The sequence below is a fragment of the Trachemys scripta genome, chromosome 7 (assembly GCF_013100865.1).
Source record: "Trachemys scripta elegans isolate TJP31775 chromosome 7, CAS_Tse_1.0, whole genome shotgun sequence".
Lineage (NCBI taxonomy): Eukaryota > Metazoa > Chordata > Testudines > Emydidae > Trachemys > Trachemys scripta.
The window spans coordinates 24,836,597-24,859,925 of NC_048304.1; the positions used below are offsets into that span (position 1 = coordinate 24,836,597).

A 23,329-nucleotide genomic window follows, 5' to 3' on the forward strand; every position below is an offset into this window, starting at 1 on the left:
ACAAGGTATATTTCCTTGCATGGTGACCTACTAATAAATTTCCTACAATATTTTACTCAGTTACCTAAACTTTTCCATTATACTTGAACAGACCTATCCAAATATGTGCAGGGAGCAAATAGAAATATAAGAAAGTGGAGGAAAAAACATTCCAATCTTTAGAATATACTTTCCTTTTTTCAGTAACATTAATGTTTTTTGCTGCACTGGAATTCATCCTTGTGATGTGCTTAAGAAATACATAATAGAGAAATGGGGTATTTTCAAAAAGCTTGACAGACTTACAGGTATCTAGACCGCAGAGAACTACAGCTGTAAACTTCGTTTTGGTAACATATTTATGAAAAATAACTTCCCTTCCATATGTGTACATAATTCTTTTTGATACCAATGAGAGTTAAGTATCATTGGTGGTGACTAGACATCTTTGAATTATCAAAGACTTTACAGCAATAAAATATCAGTGATTCGGTGTTTTAACTGTTATTGTCCTTAAACTCCATTTGTTAGCACCTAGATACATTACTACTATAATATAGTCTTACAAGTAAGAAACAATCCTTCCCTCTTTATGTTAGCTATATTCTAAGTTATTTAATTTCATATAATATATTTTATAAAAGGCAAATATATTGTTAAATATCTTCTGCTGGAATGATGATACATGAGCCATTTAAAATCCAGTCATATTTCCAGACATTAATGGTGAATTCCGACACACCTGATGCAGAGGGACAAGCCTGATCGGTTGTGCCTGGTTTTGTCTTGGTCTTGACTACCTTAGGCCCCAGTACTGCAATGAGCTCTGTGGGGGAAGATCGTGAAGTCAAGGGGTCTTTGTGAGAGTGCAGGGTTCCACCCACCCAGGGCTCATTTGAGGGTTAGGGCCTGAGTCTATAAGTATTTTGGAGCATGGAAGGTGTCTTACTCTGTGCTTATAAAGTGTCATATACATTTATTTTTAATAATGATAGTATATACTAACAAATTCTTTATGTAGAAAGGAAAATATGAAGAGAAAATCTTTTACAATATTTGTCATTTTATTTAGGTTGCTGAGAAAACAGAAATAAAAATAGCAGAATCTCGAGAAGGCTATAGACCAATTGCAAAACATTCATCGGTGCTCTTCTTCAGCATTGCAGACCTAGCTAACATTGACCCCATGTACCAGTACTCTCTCAGTTGGTTTGTTAATCTCTATATCAACTCTATTCATGACAGGTAAGTACTTATTTCTGAGCCAAAATACCATATTTATCTTTATTTCTCTTCTCATCAACAGTTCCCTCCATTTAAAGCATTTACCTCACTAAATTAGGCTTCCACTTCTGTTTTGTCTCATTGAGGCCCAAGTTTTTAGAAATTATCTCTAATTTTCGTGTTACAAATTTGGTCCAGCAAATATCAGCATCTGTATTTTTGCATCTGTAGTTTTATAGAAACAAATATTAATAAGTCTCTGAACTGGTTGCCCACAGTGCAGCTAGGATGGGCTCAGCTCCCCTAATATGCAGATCAGATAGGAGGTCCAAGTTGTGGTGAGGAACCATCAGCCACTGACTCTGCCCTTTTTAAACACAGACTCTCCAAACACAAAACATCTTTTATTAAGAGAAGCAATGTGATTCTTCGCTTCCAAGTGGACAGTTCTCCCACCACAAGCACTCTTCTTAATATGTCATACAAAGGATAGCACTCCGTATAGTAATCTGCTGCAGTGTTATTTGTAGAGGATTCCAAATCTGGTGTTGAAATAGAACCCATAAAGAGTGGTGAGAGTGCCACCACCTGAGTACAACTGAGATTTCAATTAATCATTTTGGCTGGGATATTCAAAGGAGCCTAAGGGTATGTCTACACTACGGGATTAATCTGAATTTACAGAATTCGAATTTTGGAAACAGATTGTATAAAATCGAATGTATGCCGCCACACTAAGCACATTAATTCAGCGGTGTGCGTCCATGTACTGGGGCTAGCGTCGATTTCCGGAGCGTTGCATTGTGGGTAGTTATCCCATAGCTATCCCATAGTTCCCGCAGTCTCCCCCACCCATTGGAATTCTGGGTTGAGATCCCAGTGCCTGATGGGGCAAAAAACATTGTCGCGGGTGGTTCTGGGTACAGCCTCACCCCTCCTTCCATGAAAGCAACGTCAGACAACCATTTCGCGCCCTTTTTCCTGGGTGAACACAGCAGACGCCAGACGACAGCAAGCATGGAGCCCGCTCAGCTCAAGACAGCAGTCATGAACATTGTAAACACCTCGCACATTATCGTGCAGTTTATGCTGAACCAGGACCAGAAAAACGAGGCAAGGAGGAGGCGGCGACGGCAGTGCGGTGACGAGAGTGATGAGGACATGGACATGGACACAGAATTCTATCAAACCGCAGGTCCGAGCGCTTTGGAGATCATGTTGTTGATGGGGCAGGTTCTATCCGTGGAATGCCGATTCTGGGCCCGGGAAATAAGCACAGACTGGTGGGACCGCATAGTGTTGCAGGTGTGGGACGATTCCCAGTGGCTGCGAAACTTTCGCATGCATAAGGGAACTTTCATGGAACTTTGTGACTTGCTTTCCCCTGCCCTGAAGCGCCAGAATACCAGGATGAGAGCAGCCCTCACAGTTGAGAAGCAAGTGGCGATAGCCCTGTGGAAGCTTGCAACGCCAGACAGCTACCGGTCAGTCAGGAATCAATTTGGAGTGGGCAAATCTACCGTGGGGGCTGCTGTCATGCAAGTAGCCAAAGCAATCATTGAGCTGCTGCTACGAAAGGTAGTGACTCTGGGAAATGTGCAGGCCATAGTGGATGGCTTTGCTGCAATGGGATTCCCTAACTGTGGTGGGGCGATAGATGAAACCCATATACCTATCTTGGCACCGGAGCACCAGGGTACCCAGTACATAAATTGCAAAGGTTACTTTTCAATGGTGCTGCAAGCACTGGTGGATCACAGGGGACGTTTCACCAACATCAACATGGGCTGGCCAGGAAGGGTTCATGATGCTCGCATCTTCAGGAACACTACTCTGTTTAAACGGCTGCAGCAAGGGACTTACTTCCTGGACCAGAAAATAACCGTTGGGGATGTTGAAATGCCTATAGTTATCCTTGGGGACCCAGCCTGCCCCTTAATGCCATGGCTCATGAAGCCATACACAGGTAGCCTGGACAGGAGTCAGGAGCTGTTCAACTACAGGCTGAGCAAGTGCAGAATGGTGGTGGAATATGCATTTGGCCATTTAAAAGGTCGCTGGCGCACTTTACGGACTCGCTCAGACCTCAGCCAAACCAATATCCCCATTGTTATTGCTGCTTGCTGTGTGCTCCACAGTCTCTGTGAGAGTAAGGGGGAGACCTTTATGGTGGGGTGGAAGGCTGAGGCAAATCGCCTGGCTGCTGATTATGTGCAGCCAGACACCAGGGCGATTAGAAGAGCACACCAGGAAGCGCGGCACATCAGAGAAGCTTTGAAAACCAGTTTCATGACTGGCCAGGCTACCGTGTGAAAGTTCTGTTTGTTTCTCCTTGATGAAAACCCACCCCCTTTATTGACTCATTCTCTGTAGGCAACCCATCCTCCCTCGATCACAGCTTGCTTTCAAAGGAAATAAAGTCACTATCATTTAAAACTCATGTATTCTTTATTAATTGATTATAAAAAGAGGGAGAGAACTGAGAAGGTAGCCTGGGTGGGGTTTGGGAGGAGGATCGGAGGGAAGGAAAAGGCCACTAAAAAAAGGTTAAAATAATGACAGCCTTTTGCTTGGGCTGTCCACTGGGGTGGAAGGGGAGAGTGCACAGAGCCTACCCCCTCCCCCCGCATGCTTACACGTTTGGGTGAGGAGGCTATGGAACATGGTGAGGGGGGAGGGTGGTTATACATGGGTGCAGCTGCAGTCTGTGATCCTGCTGCCATTCCTGAAGCTCCACCAGACGCCAGAGCATGTCTGTTTGCTCACGCAGCAGCCCCAGCGTTGCATCCTGCTTCCTCTGATCTTCCTGCCGCCATCTCTCATCTCGAGCGTCTCTCCTCTCCTCATGTTGGTCCCTCATGTCCTCATGTTGGTCCCTCCTGCCCTCACATTCACTGGCATCTTTCCTATACTTTGAAACCATGTCCTTCCACTCATTCAGATGAGCTCTTTCATTGCGGGTGGATTCCATGATTTCCGCGAACATCTTGTCTCGTGTCCTCTTTTTCCGATGCCTTATCTGAGATAGCCTTCGGGACGGAGGAGGGAGGCTTGAAAAATTTGCAGCTGCTGGAGGGAGGGAAAAAAGGACAGAATTTTTTAAAAAGATACATTTTACAGAATAATGCTTATACTCTTTCACGATGAACAACACTATTCACATTACATAGCACATGTGATTTCTGTGCAAGGTCGCATTTTGCCTCTTAATATTGAGTGCCTGTGGCTTTGCTGCTAGAGATCACAGACGCAGGTCCAGGCAACAGAATTCGGCTTGCATACGGCCATGGTAAGCCATTGTCTTTCGGCTTCTGCGCCCTCCTTTTCCACATACCAAGCAAAGCCTGTTGAGTGCTGCAGTTTTCCTGTTAACCTTCTGCAGCAAAAAACAAACTAACCCCCCCGCCCATCCAGTTCTCTGGGATGATCGCTTTATCCCTCCCCCCCACTACATGGCTGGTATCAGGGAAGATCCCTGCTAGCCACATGTGAAAAGCTTAGTGCCAAACTCCCCTCTCCCACCCCCCACACTTGTCTTACTACAGGGAAGGATTTCTTCTCAGCCACAGGCAAACAGTCCAGTAGGAAGGGCCATCTCTGTCCCCTTAATTAAATTCCCATATTTCAACCAGGTTACCATGAGCGATATCACTCTCCTGAGGATTACACAGCAAGATAAAGAACGGATGTTGCTTGAATGCCAGCAAACACCGGGACCATACGCTGCCAGACTTTGTCATGCAATGATACCAGATTACTTGCTACTAGCATGGCATGGTCAAGTGTCCTACCATGGAGGACGGAATAAGGCTGCACTGCCCAGAAACCTTCTGCAAAGGCTTTTGGAGTACCTCCAGGAGAGCTTCATGGAGATGTCCCTGGAGGTTTCCGCTCCATCCCCAGACACGTTAACAGACTTTTCCAGTAGCTGTACTGGCCGCGAATGCATCCCAAGTCCTCAGGGCAAATTAATCATTAAAAAAAGCTTGCTTTTAAACCACGTTTTATATTTTAAAAGGTAAACTCACCTGAGGTCCCTTCCATTGGGTCATGGTCTTGGGTACTGGCTTGGGAGGGTACTTCAGTCAGGAAAGATCCTGGCTGTTGGGGAGAACGGAGTGCTTGCTGTGTGCTCTCCACAAGCTTGTCGTCCTCCTCCTCCTCATCATCTTCCCCGTCTGCAGAATCCTCAGGTGTGGCTGATGAGATTATCCCCGCCTCGGAATCCACAGGTAGAGGTGGGGTAGTGGTGGTGGCCCCCCCTAGAGTTGCATGCAGCTCAGCGTAGAAGCGGCATGTCTGCGGCTCTGACCAGGAGCGACCGTTTGCCTCCTTTGTTTTCTGATAGGTTTGTCTGAGCTCCTTGACATTCACGCAGCACTGCTCTGAGTCCCTATTGTGGACTCTCTCCATCATGCCCTTGGAGATTTTTTCAAAAGTTTTGGCATTTCGTCTTTTCGAACGAAGTTCTGCTAGCACTGAATCCTCTCTCCATATAGCGATCAGATCCAGTACCTCCCGTATGGTCCATGCTGGTGCTCTTTTTGGATTATTGGCCTGCATGGTTATCTATGCTGATGAGCTCTCTGTGGTCACCTGAGCTTTCCTGTGCTGGGCAAACAAGAAATGAAATTCAAATGTTCGTGGGGCTTTTCCTGTCTACCTGGCAGTGCATCCAAGTTCAGATTGCTGTCCAGAGCAGTCACAATGGTGCACTGTGGGATAGCTCCCGGAGGCCAATACCATCGAATTGTGGCCACACTAACCCTAATTTGAAATGACAATATTGATTTCGGCGTTACTCCACTCGTTAGGGAGGACTACAGAAATAGATTTTAAGAGCCCTTTATTTCTAAATAAATGGCTTCGTTGTGTGGACGGGTGCAGGGTTAATTCAATTTAACACTGCTAAATTCGAATTAAACTCATAGTGTAGACCAGGCCTAAGGGAGCTAGCTGCCCAACTCTCTTTAGATGCAGTTGGTTGCCTAACTCCTTTAAGTGCTTTTGAAAATTCCAGCCCTAACCAATATCCCACCAAAACCTTTCAAAGAGCTTTGGATTTCTTATTTAGTTGCCTGACTCAATATATGTACAAATGTTCTTTTTTAGTAACAAATCCAAAATTTTGGAGAAGCGTCTTCGATACCTAAACGACCACTTCACATACAACCTATATTGCAATGTATGTCGCTCACTGTTTGAGAAGGATAAGCTGCTATTTTCCTTTTTACTTTGCTGCAATCTTCTCATGTAAGTTTCATCTTTTTTTCTAGCATCTCATAATGCAAGACAATGATTTTTCTTAGATTGAAAGTACTTACAAATAATAGAATACTTGGGCACATATGATGATAAGTTAGTCTTTAGTGCCTAGTCATGAAACGTGAATGCTTTTGCTCCCATTGAAATCAATGGTTTTGACAGTGATTTGAGTGGAAAGATGAGGCCTCCAAATATCTTATTAATTTTTTTCTTTTATGTCTTTATGGTACCCTTCAAAGGGGTGGATGATGTTATCTAATAATAATACAATGTAAACAGTTGCCATCATTTTAAAAATAAGGTTTAAGGAAAAATTCTCCAAGAGAGAGGTCTGTTTGTCCGGCAGTTTTGTGGGGCATATCACTCCCCCTTTCTTGAGGAGCCTTTCTTTTTTCCATCTCCCCTCTGTCTCTGCTTTTCCTTCCACCATGCAATCTAGACTCTCCACTCTGGCTGTGCTGCTGCTTATGCACTATGTTGTTTGTCTCTGTGTGTGTTGAGGGAAGAAAGGAAGGCACACATGGCTACTTGGAAACCTCATAATCAGTTATTATGTGCATACATTTTTTAATAATCAGGCTCACCAACCATATTAATTTATATTGCTTAACTGTAAACCATATGAATTTATAGGGAATGCTAACATCTTAGGCATCATATCCACACTGTCTTCCACACTGCCTTATACATGGGAGGCCCTTCTTGAGCTGATTTGTAAGGCCACAACCATCTCCTCCTCTGCATTCTTCCTCAAGATCCATCTTTGCCATGACACTTACAGGAAATCAGCCAATGATTGATGAGTAGGCTGGGACACAGATAGCAGTAGCTGAGACTTTTATAAGTAAAAATAAGTGAATTGTATACATTTGATTGTATCCTTCTTCCCTTACCCTTAATTTATCATTTCTCCTTATAATGTTTGTAAATTGCCTAGCACAGTGAGGCCCTGAGATCTCAGATGCTACTGCAATATGAATGCATTTTTAATATAACTGTGTATTCCTTACAAACTGTTTTGGCATTCTTCTGAATTTAGGGATAGGAAAGAGATAGAACACCAGGAATTTATGTTCCTATTAACTGGAGGAGTGGGTCTCAAGAACAAATACAAGAATCCAGATCCATCTTGGCTACAAGATAAGAGTTGGGATGAACTATGTCGTGCAAGTGATTTCTCAGCTTTTAGAGGACTGAGGTACAGTAAAAATCCATTGTGAAATTACAAAAAACTACACTGACTGAAGTATGTTGCATACGTTTAAGCAATATTTCTTAGACTTTTTCAGACCATGCTCGAATATCAATGTAATATTGATACCTGTACAACATAAATTGTGCCTCAGCTTCAGAAGTGAGTCCCTCTTTGTCACACATTGTAGGGAAGTTGCTCAGAGGTTAATTAATTAGAAGGTTATTTCATGTTTTATTCACATAATTGTCAGAATGAATCCAATCGATTCCCAGATAAAGAACTTGTCTTTCTGGAGTGAATTGTATTAGTTTCCCTGTGAAGTCCCTTCCTGGTAGAAGAATCTTACTTAGAAAAGAAGGCAGCTGTGGCCGGGGAGTCCCTAATAGCAGAACTCTGTTGCAGGTATAAGGGAGGAGACACCAGGATAAAATCGTGGCCCCACTGAAGTCAATGGGAGTTTTGCAATTAATTACAATAGGGTCAGGATTTCACCTTAGGATTTTAGAGCCAGTGCAAAGGCACAAGTCTTCCACATGAGTCTGCTGCAGATCCCAGGGTAGCTGTGGCGTTTGGGAGTGGGCACTACAGCTCATTTAATGGAGGAGCGAACCCCATTCTCTGATAAAACAACCAGAGTTGTTTGGAATTCTCCTTCCTTTAAATGTAAGTTTTTCTGTGGGGAAGAGGTGGGAAACTTGACTAATGTGAGTACCAGTCTGTCCCCCACTCATGGGATAACCTATGGGAGGGTGTGCCAGGGGATGAAAATTCCACAAGATTCTTTTTCATTGAATTTCCTTTGAATTCTTCTGTTGGGTAGTGGCATTTGTCACACACAAATACAGAAGAATTAGGGAGTTCACCTCCCAGAACCCATGAATCTCCTGAGATTCAAGCAGACTTTGGGGGATCCACTGGAGACCAAGGCCATACAGATGGAGGCTTTGTTCCTCCACACCAGCTTAGGTGGCCCCTCCCACTTCCCAGCGCAGAAGTCAGGTAAGAAGTTGTATAATAATATACAATTTTTTATTGGTTGAGAGGGGATAATGCATGTTGAATAGATTTTATTATTTCATTGTTCTTTATTTAATCAAATGAATTAATGAAAACCTAAACTCTAAGCATTTACAATAACAGACAATGCTTTTTCTTCTAGGAGTCATATTTCTGAAAATGCAAGTGAGTGGCGTAAAATCTATGACAGCAAAGAGCCACACAATATTCCTTTACCAAAACCATGGGATAAAACATTGAATGAATTACAAAAGATGATCATTCTTCGGTGCCTAAGATCAGACAAGGTAAAAAGACATGGAAACATTTGTTTATAGACAATTACTTGGTATGTAGCACACTTTGATAATTATTATTACAGCTATGTTCTTTGAGTGCTTGCCCATATGTATGCCAGTCCTGGTACATACATGCCCCATACCCTTGAAAGCCAGATAGTTTGGCTACCAGTACCTTTTGGGGCTGCTCATGCACTCTGAGTGTTCTTGTGCTCCTGTACCCAGGGCATAAAGGATGGAGTGGGCCCAACTGCCCCTCAGTTCCTTTTTAGTGCCTATGGCTGTGAAACCTTGGTAGAGTCCATGTCCTGATGCAATCACCAAATCGTTTTGGGTATAGTTTTTAGGCATATAGTTTTAGGTTGGATTTAGTGTACATAGTATAGTTTTGCCTACTTGCACATATTATTTTAGTTATTTTTTCTTCATTTGATGAAAATATTTTCATGGTACCAGGACTTAGTCATGACCGAACTGACGTTTCTCAGCTCTTCCTGTGAAACAGATACATTGTTTAAAGACAGTCACGTGAGCTTTTTTTTTGCTTTGGGGAGGGGTGCAAACCTGGAAAGTGTTCTCTCTGTCAGTCCTTTTCAAAAAGGATGCAGATGGCTAAGGAGGCTTGCCTCAAGTCTTTTCTTCCTGACCCTTAGTGAGGCCAGCTGCGGATCCAGGAAAGCAGCACCACCCTGGCATGAATGCTCTTTGCCCAGGGATGCTGTGGTGAGCTCTGGCTTAATCTCCTGCTCTCAATCCACTTTCTCAAAAATGGCCTTTTGAGGATCCATGGGTCTAGAACCTCGGTCTGCTGGTCCCTGAGCGACCGTCAACATCTGTGGTAAAGCAGCAGTTGACAAATTATGAGCTTTGTGGGCCCAAGCACCACAGGATATGTTGCCCACAGAGGGCCTGATTGGCAGTGCTCACGGCATCCTGATTGGTCCAGGCACACTACTTAAGGGGACACCAGGAAGTTGTCTGTGCAATGAGCAAATCTTAGCCAATTGCTATGGCAGACTTTACTCCTGCCTTGTTCCTGCCCTGCTCCATTCTGCTTCTGTCTAGGAGAGTATTGACACTAAAAACGGACTCCTCCTTTTGGTCCAGATTCAACAACTGGTGCCAAGAACACAATGCAAATTTCAGAAAACTAGGAATTCCATCCATTTTGGACTTTCTCCAGTACCATTATACGTTAGGTATCCACTCTCAGTAGCATGCTGTTTGCAGGATCCTTGGGGTCCCTGACAGACATCCCACAGGTAACCAGATTCCTTCAAGCAGTCCGATTAGCCATATCAGCAGTAAGGCCATTGTTCCTGAAAAGCCATCCCTTTGAGCCTTTGACTTCTGTGTCAGCCTTTTATTTATCCATTAAGACTTGTTTCCTAGTAGCTGTCACATCCACCAGGTGAGTGTCGGAGCAGGCAGCCTTATCTATACAGTAGCCTTATTGTGTGTTCCATGAGGACCAGGTGGTGCTCAGGACAACAGAATCCTTTCTTCCTAAGGAATATTCCTTGTTCCACACTTTCCAAGAGGTTATGCTTCCTTCATTCTGTCCAAAACCACAACATCCAACTGAAAAGGCATGGCACACTTTAGATGTCAGAAAAGCATTGAAAATCTATCTCAAATGTACAGAATCCATGAAAAGATTGGGCTCTCTCTTCATGCCCTTCCACCCAAAATACCAGGGACGCAGAGCTTCTAAGTCTTCCATCACTAGATGTTTTAGACTATGTATTTTGAAAGCCTACAGATCATCAGAGGTTCCTGTCCTAGAAGGGATCAAGGCACACTCTACAAGATCCTTAGTAACCTCATGTGCAGAACGAGCATCCCTTTTGGAAATTTGCAAAGCAGCCGCTTGGTCTACAGCTAACACCTTCATTAAGCACTACAAGGTGGACTTTCTATCTTCTGCAAAAGCCTCCTTTGGCAGGAAGGTGCCGCAGATGGTGGCACAGAAATAATATAGACTTTTGAGCAAGCTTACAAAAAGGGGAATACTTCTTTCCTACTGAACTTTTGTTGCATAATCCTCCCTACATCTGTTCACTGCTTGCAACTTCTCAGACATCCAGAATTGTAGGAGATGTTGAGCCACAGAAAGGAAAGTTTTTTACCAATCATTTATTTTCTGCTACCAGTGTCTCGCACAATTCTAGTCATCCTGAGTGACTTATGAGTCAAGTGTCAAATATTGAGTGGAATCATTGCCATATGGCCATATTCCTTCATCTAATGTACATAGTTAATATCTTTGGAATATGTGTTAGCAAAGTTATGCAAGTTTTACAGCTTGGGAATAAGTAATGTGGTAGAAAACGGGAGCAGAGGAGGCCATGCAATACCAAAAAGCTGATCTGCCTCTGTGAACTGCCGAGAAAGGAAAACAGACCAGACAGCTAGAATTGTGGGAGACACTGCTAGCAGAAAGGAAATTATCACTAAGAAATTCTTAATCAGTCTCCAAACATATTAAGGAGGTATCTTGTTTACTCTCCAAGGACCATTCTTATGATATGTGTGCATAGGCGCTGACTTTTGGTTTTGCTGGCGGGTGCCCCACCCTGGCTCTGCCCCTGCTCCCCACCTCCTGGTAACTCTGTCTAGCCCCTGCCCCAACCCACTCACTCAAAGTGGCAAAGGAGGTTTCCCCTCCTCAGTGTAGGTAGGGTTGCCTAGTGGTTAAGGCACAGGCCTGGGGCTCAGATGTTCTGGGTTTGATTCTTTGCTTTACCATAGACTCCCTGCTTAGCCTTAGGAAAGTCACTTCACCTCTGGGTGCCCTAGATCCCACCTTCCAAATGGGGCTAATACTTCCTTGTCTCCTAGGCTAAATCCATTCATGCCTGTGTGATGATGGGGGCAATGGAGCTATCAAGGTTTTGGCATTCAAAACATCCCCGGCAATGAGTTCCACAGGTTGACTGTGTGTTCTGCGAAGAAAGGAAACAAACAAAAGGAAGTCTATTTCCTGTAAATGCAAATGTTATCACCTTTTTCCAATGGCAATGTGTTTTCTTTTCCTATTAAGTTACTCAGAAATTAGAAATAAAGTCTTAAATATTGTAATCTATTTATACAATGCATTTGATATTTCTCCTGCACAAATGAAAACACACTCCAGTTTAAGGTATTAAAGGTGTAAAGATTCAAAACATAAAAAACAAATGTAAAAATTACTGATCTAAAAGCCTGTTTTAGCCTCTGGAAACAGTTGAGTTTTATAATGTAATATAGAAATCCCTAGGACTGGTTTATGGCTCTCAACCCCCAGGATGCTTGTTTTCATATAATGATCCACCCCATACACAGAAAATATTTACAATTCCAAGTAGGAGATTCCCACTGTCAATACAAGGTCTGCCTCTTCAGATTATCGACAGTGCCAAGAGTTTTAACAAATGATTGACAGTAGTGGCAGCCCACCTGAGAAAGTAGGGAATACAGGTGCACCCATACCTCAACGATTGGCTCATCTGAGGGAAGTCACTGCAGCAAGTGGGGGCTCCATGTATTGGATCCTTCATCTCTTTATCAGATTGGGCCTAAAGATCAACATGGCAAAAATCATTCCTGGCACCAGCTAACCCTAACCTTGTACTAGATTCCACAACAGCAACTTGGACACCCACACATGGCAATGCTGGCCAAAAAATAGTAGTCTCCAGCACTTGTGCTCTAGGAGTGGAATACATATTATGCAATGCATTTTGAAGAACCACAGTTACTGTAAAGCAAGTAGCTGCTCTTTTTATTAACTACAAGACTGATTAAATGGAACCTAACTGCAGTAAGTTCTGTTAAGATTTCTTTTCTTCCTACACTTCAAACTGCTAGAATTTCCGTGACATAGCTGCGCAGGTGATCAGATGTGTTCTACTTTTACCTAAATATCCTTAGCCTATATGTTATACATTCAGTCATCATCTATAATGATCAATTTGACTCTAAAAGTAAAATTGGGGTATTGTTTTACTAGTACTACTCATCTCTTAAAATTTTCTTCTCCTTAGTGATATAAAATTCTTATACTATTTGATTGTTTCAAATATATGTTCAGGAACACTCAATTTTTTGTTATTGTCTGAGTCAGAATACTATAAGGACAATCACAAGTTGTTATTTTTCATCTGTATTGACTATATTTAGTACTTCACACCATGTAAAATTGCAGAATTAACATTTGGGATAAAAATTGACATGCAGGTTTTTTCATAAATATATTTCCTCATGAATCTATCTGTACAGCAATAAGGGGTCTTAGAAGTTAGTGGAACTATACATGCAGTACACACTTTTTCATGGCCAAAAGAGACTTACTAGAATTTATGAGCAAACAGCCACTTTGGTCAGCAAAAGTGGATATATCTTGTGCCTGTGTCACACTGAATGGCAACTACTTGAGTCCTGGTGCTCTACAGCCTGAAGAAATTGCAGCTAACAAAAAACATTTGTGAGGACATTATACCTCACCTACTGAGACACCCATTTGGTGTCTGTTGGAGGAGTTATTTGGGGATTGGCAAGTTACTGCGGTGTAGCCGGGTAGATAAGGCTCAGTAGTATGGAAATATTCAGTAAGCTTCCAAGCTTTTGAATGTTAAATGAGCTCAAATTCCAAACCTACTGAGACTTCTACAAACTTTGTGTTAAAAGTCCCAAGGCCCTGATTCACCCAGTGCAGGAACGGAGGGGCGGCAGTTTGCACCTTCTGAATTCTGGGGCTGCTGAGTGGCCAGTTTGCCCCCTTGTGCAGGTTGAGGCAACCCTGAGTGCTGCCCCGAGTTGCCCCCTGGTTGCAATGGGCCATCTTGCTGCAGTGTAGAATTGCTGGCCCTTCCCTTTCTCTCTCTCCTGCCCACCGCTTGCACTGTGAGTAGTCTGCAGTGGACCCATGTGGATGTTTGTGGCCCCTTTATATTGGCACAGCTGGCACAAAGGGCCTGCTGGGCAACCATGGATTGGTCCCCAAGAGTGAATGTGAACTGTATACGTTGACTGTGAGATATAGTTATTGAGTTGCTACATTATCAGTATCCAACTCACTGTTTGTATAATGATTTAGGTTACCGTGAATATGAAAGACAATATGGTGTTTCCAACCAAATCTGATTTTATGTTATGTTTGTGCTTACTAGTATATTTGCTTTTTTAAACAGATTAGTCCAGCAATAACAATCTTTGTAACTGACAAACTGGGGAAGAAGTTTGTAGAGCCGCCACCATTTGATCTAACAAAAAGTTACTTAGATTCAAATTCAACAATCCCGCTAATCTTTGTGCTGTCTCCAGGAGCTGATCCCATGTCTAGTAAGTATCCACTATGGGATATTTTCCTTACTAAATCTTTGAATCAGTGACAGATAAAGACCTGTCAAAATGTCTAGTTTTTCAGATTAAGAGCCTGATTCTCCTCCTCTTTGCACCTTATAGACTCATTTGCACCTGTGCCAAATAGGTGTAAAATGCTACCAAATCAGACTGGTAGAATTTTGTCTTGCAGTATAAAAGGGATATGATTTTAAAAATCAAACAGTTGGATGCATTGTTACAAAATTCTTATTGAAATAATATATAATTGTTTTGCACTTTCAGATTTTAACAAAATAGTAGTATCGTTCTTTTTTTATATCAACTATAAAGCAATCTTTTTAACAAATGCTAAAAGATTGCATGTTTCATCCAAGGTCTCTTGAAATTTGCAAATGACAAAAACATGGTTGGAAATAAGTTTCAAGCCATCTCGCTGGGACAGGGACAAGGACCTATAGCTACAAAAATGATTAGAGAAGGAATGGAAGAAGGGACCTGGGTTTGTTTACAGAATTGTCATCTTGCTGTCTCCTGGATGCCGATGCTAGAGAAAATCTGTGAAGAATTTAATAATGACACCTGCCATCCATTCTTCAGACTTTGGCTTACCAGTTATCCATCACCCAAGGTACTTTTATTCCCAGTGGACCTAATTACACATTTAATGATAGTGTAATCTGTAATAAACCATTTTGTATTCCACAATAGGATAACCACACTGCAATTTTGGCTTGGATTTTCAAACTTGTACACACAAAGTGGGTGTACATTTAAAAAAAATCTCTCTCTAATTAAAGGATTGTTGTGAATATATATATCATAGAATCATAGAATATCAGAGTTGGAAGGGACCTCAAGAGGTCATCTAGTCCAACCCCCCTGCTCAAAGCAGGACCAATTCCCAGCTAAATCATCCCAGCCAGGGCTTTGTCAAGCCGGGCCTTAAAAACCTCCAAGGAAGGAGACTCCACCACCTCCCTAGGTAACGCATTCCAGTGTTTCACCACCCTCCTAGTGAAATAGTTTTTCCTGATATCCAACCTGGACCTCCCCCACCGCAACTTGAGACCATTGCTCCTTGTTCTGTCATCTGCCACCACTGAGAACAGTTCCATCCTCTTTGGAACCCCCCTTCAGGTAGTTGAAGGCTGCTATCAAATCCCCCCTCATTCTTCTCTTCTGGAGACTAAACAATCCCAGTTCTCTCAGCCTCTCCTCATAAGTCATGTGCTCCAGACCCCTAATCATTTTTGTTGCCCTCCGCTGGACTCTTTCCAATTTTTCCACATCCTTCTTGTAGTGTGGGGCCCAAAACTGGACACAGTATTCCAGATGAGGCCTCACCAATGTCGAATAAAGGGGAACGATCACGTTCCTCGATCTGCTGGCAATGCCCCTACTTATACAGCCCAAAATGCCGTTAGCCTTCTTGGCAACAAGAGCACACTGTTGACTCATATCCAGCTTCTCGTCCACTGTGACCCCTAGGTCCTTTTCAGCAGAACTGCTACCTAGCCATTCGGTCCCTAGTCTGTAGCAGTGCATGGGATTCTTCCGTCCTAAGTGCAGGACTCTGCACTTGTCCTTGTTGAACCTCATCAGGTTTTTTTCTGCCCAATCCTCTAATTTGTCTAGGTCCCTCTGTATCCGATCCCTACCCTCTAGTGTATCTACCACGCCTCCTAGTTTAGTGTCATCTGCAAACTTGCTGAGAGTGCAGTCCACACCATCCTCCAGATCATTAATAAAGATATTAAACAAAACCGGCCCCAGGACCAACCCTTGGGGCACTCCACTTGAAACCGGCTGCCAACTAGACATGGAGCCATTGATCACTACCCGTTGAGCCCGACGATCTAGCCAGCTTTCTATCCACCTTACAGTCCATTCATCCAGCCCATACTTCTTTAACTTGGTGGCAAGAATACTGTGGGAGACAGTATCAAAAGCTTTGCTAAAGTCAAGAAATAACACATATATTGTATTAATATGTATTTTGATTATATATCAAAATATATATTAGAACAGAATGTAGACATGCTCTTCTCATGACGAAACAATGGTGTTTTGGTGTTTTCTGCCTTATAGATGTTTTATTATCTACAAATACCTTTGTTTTTAAGAGAAGAAAGTTCCTGAAGTCTATTTAATTTTCCTCTATATCCAGGTCCAGATTTTTGCTGTTGAACAAATCCTGATGAAACACTCTGTATCGCAGAAATGTACTACTTTTAGTGAAAGCACAGCTCCTTGCTTTCATCTAATAGTGTAAATATCAACATTTTCAAATTTGAATTTTAAAATACATAATTAAAAGGTTTTATTTATATATATTGTGACAAAGTTCCTCCTGTATCTTGGTGGGTCCTGCGCTTATTGGCGGATTTTCTTGCCTCAGAGATTCACCATGTGGGTTGGAGAACAGCCCAGAGACCTTCCCTCTGGAAGAACCCATAGTCCAGGTCAATTGGGAGGTTTGGGGGGAACCCGGGCCCGCCCTCTACTCCGGGTTCCAGCCCAGGGCCCTGTGGACTGCAACTGTCTGTAGTGCCTCCTGTAACAGCTGCATGACAGCTACAACTCCCTGGGCTACTTCCCCATGGCCTCCTCCAAACACCTTCCTTATTCTCACCACAGGATCTTCCTCCTGGTGTCTGATAACGCTTGTGCTCCTCAGTCTTCCAGCAGCACACCCACACCCACACCCACACCCTCTCCCTCTCCCTCTCCCTCTCAGCTCCTTGCACCTCTTGCTCCCAGCTCCTCACACTCACCACAAACTGAAGTGAGCGCCTTTTAAAACCAAGGTGCCCTGATTAGCCTGCCTTAATTGATTCTAGCAGCTTCTTCTTAATTGGCTCCAGGTGTCCTAATTAGCCTGCCTGCCTTAACTAGTTCTAGCAGGTTCCTGATTACTGTAGTGCAGCCCCTGCTCTGGTCACTCAGGGAACAGAAAACTACTCATCCAGTGACCAGTATATTTGCCCTCTACCAGACTCCTGTACCCCACTGGTCTGGGTCTGTCGCAATATATAAATAATAATAATTATAATTGTTAAATTGATTATTTTGTACCATAAATTTGCTTAGTGCTCTGCAAACATTTTAAGGCACATTCTTTCCTCTGAGAAGCCTACAAGCTAGGGCTTTGTACCCGCAAACACATAGTTATTGGGAAGGAGGAGAAGGTAGAAAATATTCTTGGAAAAAGCAGATCTTAAGGAGGATTTGAAAGAAGAGAGAAGAGGCTCTTGGTGGATTAGATCAGAAAGACTGTTCCAGGTGTAGGAGGAAGCAATGATAAAAGGTGTAAAAATGAGAGAGGGAGCATACAAAGGGAACAGTAATGTGAGAGGATACATAATTTCATCAGCAGAGGACAATTTTTTTAATGATATTAGAAAATATAAAAATACAGAGCAGGCTTTTAAACATTTTTGGCATGAATGTAAATCTGCTGAACAGAAGTGACTGTATTTTGATTGTGGATACACATTCACATAACTTTTATTGCTGTCCATGAGAGGTTGCACACCTGCATCCAAGGGCTGAATTTAGCCCAGGTGTATTTAATTTATAGGACTTTGAACATCAAGAAATTATTTAAAAAATACAAATATATTTATACTTCTATAGAAATATCTCACTTTATTGGGTTTTTTTGCCATCACCATACTCTCCTGTTGCAGTGTTGCTATTTATTTTGTCTAGTTTCCCGTAACCATTCTGCAGAATGGAGTAAAGATGACAAATGAATCACCTACAGGTCTCCGGTTAAATCTACTTCAGTCTTATCTCTCAGATCCAGTTTCTGATCCCACTTTCTTCTCTGGGTGCCCTGGAAAGGAGCAGGTAAGTTGCTCATTCTTTGACATTTTTGACATATTTATTTACTCATTGTTATGTCCAGTGAAGGTTCTAATCTAAAGCGTTCCCTAAAGTTATGAGCTAATGTTTGCACAGAGAGTGAATAAAATACTTCACACATGGTTATAGCTTAAATGAACATTTTGTCAGATGGAAATCCCCACACTGGTTACACTGCAATAACATTAGCCCAACTTGGTTGATTCCTACAAGAGTGGCAATTATGGGTCCCCAGACAGAGAACAACTCCACTGGGCTCTGCCCATAAAATATGGTTCTGAAATGAAATCCCCAACCAGTCCTATCCTTGTGAGAATGGGGCATGAATGAGGCATGCTTCACCATACCACTCATTTTAGCCCGTAGTCCACTGCTTCCAGCTCTTTACATGGGTTCGTGATAAGATATGTCCTCAGTGTGCACTATTAGCACAGAGGATTTTTCTTCCTATAGAACTGCAATAGGTAAATGGAAAATGAAGAAAACAATGAAATAAGTTCCTTCCAGGCAGAACTTGAGAAAACAAACATCAGGGTCCCTCTAGCCCATTAGTGAGACACACCTGCTAAACAAGTAGCAGTGAGGGAGATGGAGGTCAGACCCAGCCATGGTACTATTCTGAGGCATGGGAATGTTCCAGGGCAAAGATATAAAAAGGGTGTGGCACTCCAGAGGCCTCAGTTCCCTCCAACTTCAACCAGCTGAATGGAGATAGAGCTCCTCCAGAATTCTACCAGATCCATATATTTTATAATTATTTGGTTATAGTTAGACTAGTTTGTCAGTGTTCGTATAGTGCTAGATTTAATTTAGAAATAAGTTCTTGAGTGCTGGGGAAAAAAAAGATGATACAGCTGAAGACCAAAAAGCTAGGATTTAAGAGGTATGTCTCATGCCTAGCTGTGTTTCTGGTGGCCAAAACACATGCATGGTGTCTATCATATTTGGTTGAAAGACATTCACCTTCAAAATACTTGATTTGCTCAACCTTCATGACATGAGCCCAGAAGGAAAGACAGAACAGGCTTCAGACTATCTTACTTCAGGAAACTCTGTCAGCGAAATTGCCTGGAACCAAGAGAGAGCAAGCCTCTAGCAAATCTTAGAAGCTTGCATTGGCTCCAAGCAAGTCTGGAAGAAAGAAAGTTAAATATTTGTCTTTGGTGCTGTGCAGTAAGGAATCTAGAAGTGTGAAGCACCCAAAGATCAAGACTGCTCAACAGACTGTGGGATCGAACTCTGTTTCTAGAGCAATCCACAAGAAAAGGACAAGGCTGTAATAGTGAGCATGAAGACTCCATCCTTGTTGGTGTTGGCCTCTTTTTATCAAGAACCCATCTGTGAGAAAGGTCCATCCAATCCAGTGCTATTTAAAGAACCTTCCCCAAGTGATGATTCTCTGTCTAAAACCAGAAGATGCTCTTCGGAGCTGATTGTTTCAGATCCGAAAGAGCCGGATTCGAGAGAGAAGATGAAAAAACCTGTTATGAAGGTTTAAAATAAGGATCTGACTACTGAGAATTTGCAGTCTGTTTCCAGTGCAGTACCACAATGGTTGGTGGTTATAGAACAGATTCATCGATCGGATCTGTCTCCTTCTCAGTCGGTAATGAATCCGTGTGTCAGTTGAATAGGAACTGAAGATTTTACTGGATAGATAGATAATCCTTCAGAGACGAGAAGGTAGATTGAAGAAGTTAGGATTTCTCCCATACATACATCACTTAAGACTCCTTCTGGGTCTCCAGAAAAAGGTTTTTCTCTATTATATTTTATTCAGCCTAGCAGGTTATTATCTCCACTTCCCTCAGGACTGAGAATAGCTTGAGATCAGACAACAGATCCAAAGAAGAAATCGAAATCAAGCTCGGTCAATTTAAGCAAGCTCAATCATTTCTCCCAGATCTGTAGGGCAGAGAGATTTTCAACCAGATCAAAGTATGGGGCTTTGGCCAGATTGTCAGGCTTCACTTTGGTTTACGTCAGTGGTGGGCAACCTGCAGCCCGTCAGGACAAGCCGCTGGCGGGCCACCAGACTGTTTGTTTACATTTGCATGGCCTCCTGTAGCTCCCAGTGGCCGTGGTTTGCCATTCCCGGCCACTGGGAGCTGCAGGAAGCGGCAGACAGGCCCGCACCACTTCCCACAGCTCCCATTGGCCGGGAACGGCGAACCGCAGCCACTGGGAGCTGCGGGCAGCCGTACAAATGTAAACAAATGATCTGGCGGCCCACCAGCGGCTTACCCTGGTGGGCCACAGGTTGCCCACCACTGGTTTATGTGGTCTCACTGGCCTTCTCCTGTACCTTTTCAAGATATTCCTAGATATAGTAATTGCCAGCTCAATACTGAGGACATTCAAGCATCAGACCCAAAGAATATGGATTTGATAGTACATCAGAGTCCTTCATTTACAGTTGTAAGAGACATTTTATCTGAGGAGGAAGAATTGCTAGAGATCCAAGAGTCCCATCCAGACTCTGAACTTTACTTCTCCAGACAGAAGTGTAGGGGTGATTGCTACTTCATCACATTCAGATGATGTGGTGCTCTTCCAAGGACATTAGAGATTCCCTTGATTCCTGTTGAGAAATCCTCACATTTTAGAAGCAGCAACTAGACAAACCCTTTATTGGAAGGATTATCTCAACCAGTTTTAAGCAATTTGGAATGACCCTCATAGCTCAGCTTATGTTAAAAAAGGCTAATGACCTTTACCTGTTTTCCCAGGAGGGAAGTGTTGTGTTTCATATCTCCGTTCTCCTAATTCATTGATAGTAGAGGCTGCACTGCACAGATGAAAGCATGCTCAGGCTTATTTTATCCCCTCTGATAAGGAAGGGAAAAGACTGGATGTTTTCCTCAGCCACTTCAGATATGAGAATAGTGAACCATTAAGCTGTAATTGCAAGATATCAGTGTCATCTTGTCAGGAAAAATGTTGTGATTCATGAATACTCTCCTTGAGGAGCAAAGGAGGTTAGCAAATGTTCTTTTGGTAGAAGGACAGAATGTTGCTATCAGTTAAGAACTTTTTATTGTTGGTTTTGTGTATGATGTAAATCCATCTACAGCTCTAATTACTTATATATTGGAGTACTTATAATATCTTAAAAGAGTGGATCTCTCTTTGTCATCAGTCAAAGTTAATCTCTCAACGATCTCAGCATACCATGTCTCTGGGGATAGTAAATTGGTTTTTATTCATGATGTAGTCAAAAGATTCTTGAAAGGTCTTAATAATCTATTTCCACCAGTTAGAGAGCCTATATCATCTTGGGATTTAGTGCTTAGACTAAGTGCAACATCTGTTTGAATCTCAGGGGAGCTGTACAATACCCTATTTATACATTGACAGTCATCTTGATAGCGATCACTTCAGCAAGGTGCATAAGTGAATTACAAGCGCTGATGGCACACCCACTATTTACTGTCTTTAATAAAGATAAAATAATACTCTGTACATACCCAAGATTCTTACTAAAAGTTCTGTTAGAATTTTAATAAACCTCCATCTGTAATGTTACCAGTTTTTCCCCCAAACCTCACTCAAGGTGGGGAGGCTAGATAACATCTACTAGATGTTAGAAGGGCTTTAGCTTTCTACTTAGATAAAACAAACCATTTTAGGCAATCTCCCAATTCATTTATCTCTTATGAAAAAAGAAATAAAAGGAGAGTGGTCACTGTACATACTCTTTCTAGATAGATTAGGTTATGTATTAAGGATGTTTATAAGCTGATGGGTCTCCCTCTTCCTGAAGGAGTTAGAGCTCATTCTACTAGATGAAAAGCAGCTGCTATGTCATTCTCTGGACATATTCCTTAATAGAAATATGCTGAGCAGTAACATGGAGTACAGTCCACACTTACTAAGCACCAGACATTAGGCTTAGAATCTAGATCAGCTGCAAAATTTGGCAAGGAAGTTTTGCAGTCTTTTTTTAATTAGGACTCTATATTCCCACCATCCTGGGTCTGAGTTACTGCTTGTTAGTCTAGCCCATGAATAGGAATATGCAGAGGACACTCAAGGAAGAAATGAAGGTTATTTACCTGTAACCAGAATTCTTTGAGATAGACTCTGCATAGTCATGCTCTCTGCCCACCTTTCACCTCTGCCTCTGAGTACTACTTATCGAAAGATCTGGGGTTGCAGAGGAAGGAACTAAGGCAGCTGTAGTGCTATGCCCCTTTTATAACCTTGCCCAGGAACATTCTATGTTCATTGAGGAGAGAGGCAAGAGAGACATGTGAGGCACCAACAAACACTGCTAGGTACAATTCTGCCATTCATGCTGCACCAGTCAGAGTGGGAGTATGCAGAGTCCATCTCGAAGAACTCCTGTTACAGGTAAGTAACCTTCATTTCCTTAGTTAATAAATAATAGTCCAGTCCTGCAAATCCTTAACTCAGTGTAGTGCACACATCCCCAAGTAGTCCCGTGGCTTCAATGTTACTACTCAGCGGTGTAAACATTATACCTACTAGTCAGGGATTGCAGGAATAGGCTTCAACATGTTAACTGTCAACTCCATATTGTTATTTAGTTATCTAATAACATTTAAAAAAAAAACCCTCATGCTAGTCATAGTCTAATACTTTTATCCAAAAACAGAGAATTTAAAATGTTGATAAAATGTTTTCCAAACGCCTTTTGTTGTTTCAGCCATCTGCATAAATTAAAGACCATATGCAGCCATGCCAATTAATACTTTTTGTTGTTGTTTTCTTAAAGACATGGGAAAAACTGCTCTTTGGAGTTTGCTTTTTTCATGCTCTTGTTCAGGAGAGAAAGAAGTTTGGCCCTCTTGGTTGGAATATCCCATATGGATTTAATGAATCAGACTTGCGAATCAGTATCAGACAGCTGCAGGTAAACTCTTTATTTACTGTTGCTTCCACAGTACAGAAATGGCTGTGTTAAATGCTCAAACACACAATCATAAACAAGTTTCCACAACTTTAGTTCAGGTTTCTGTTGCTATTGAGACAAAGATAAATAACCCAGACCACATTATATTTATAAAAATATGAAATTCTTGATTAGATTGAGATACATTTTCTAAAAAAAAATTCACAGAGCCATTTGGAACTCAGTATAACAGAGTTAAAACTATATTTCAAAGGAAGTCTCACTATCGAGTAGATACTATCAAACCAGTAGATACCATCAAGC

General features: G+C 42.2%; 1 protein-coding gene across 1 annotated transcript in view; it reads left to right on the forward strand.

The window, feature by feature from the left end:
- Positions 1-23,329, forward strand: part of DNAH12 (dynein axonemal heavy chain 12) — a 177,999-nt gene that overhangs the window by 140,894 nt on the left and 13,776 nt on the right. The window contains exons 59-66 of the mRNA XM_034776707.1: positions 1,052-1,224; positions 6,316-6,456; positions 7,508-7,666; positions 8,823-8,967; positions 14,130-14,280; positions 14,658-14,911; positions 17,995-18,135; positions 22,889-23,026. Coding sequence (XP_034632598.1) covers positions 1,052-1,224; positions 6,316-6,456; positions 7,508-7,666; positions 8,823-8,967; positions 14,130-14,280; positions 14,658-14,911; positions 17,995-18,135; positions 22,889-23,026 — 1,302 coding nt within the window. The remainder of the gene's footprint in view (positions 1-1,051; positions 1,225-6,315; positions 6,457-7,507; positions 7,667-8,822; positions 8,968-14,129; positions 14,281-14,657; positions 14,912-17,994; positions 18,136-22,888; positions 23,027-23,329) is intronic.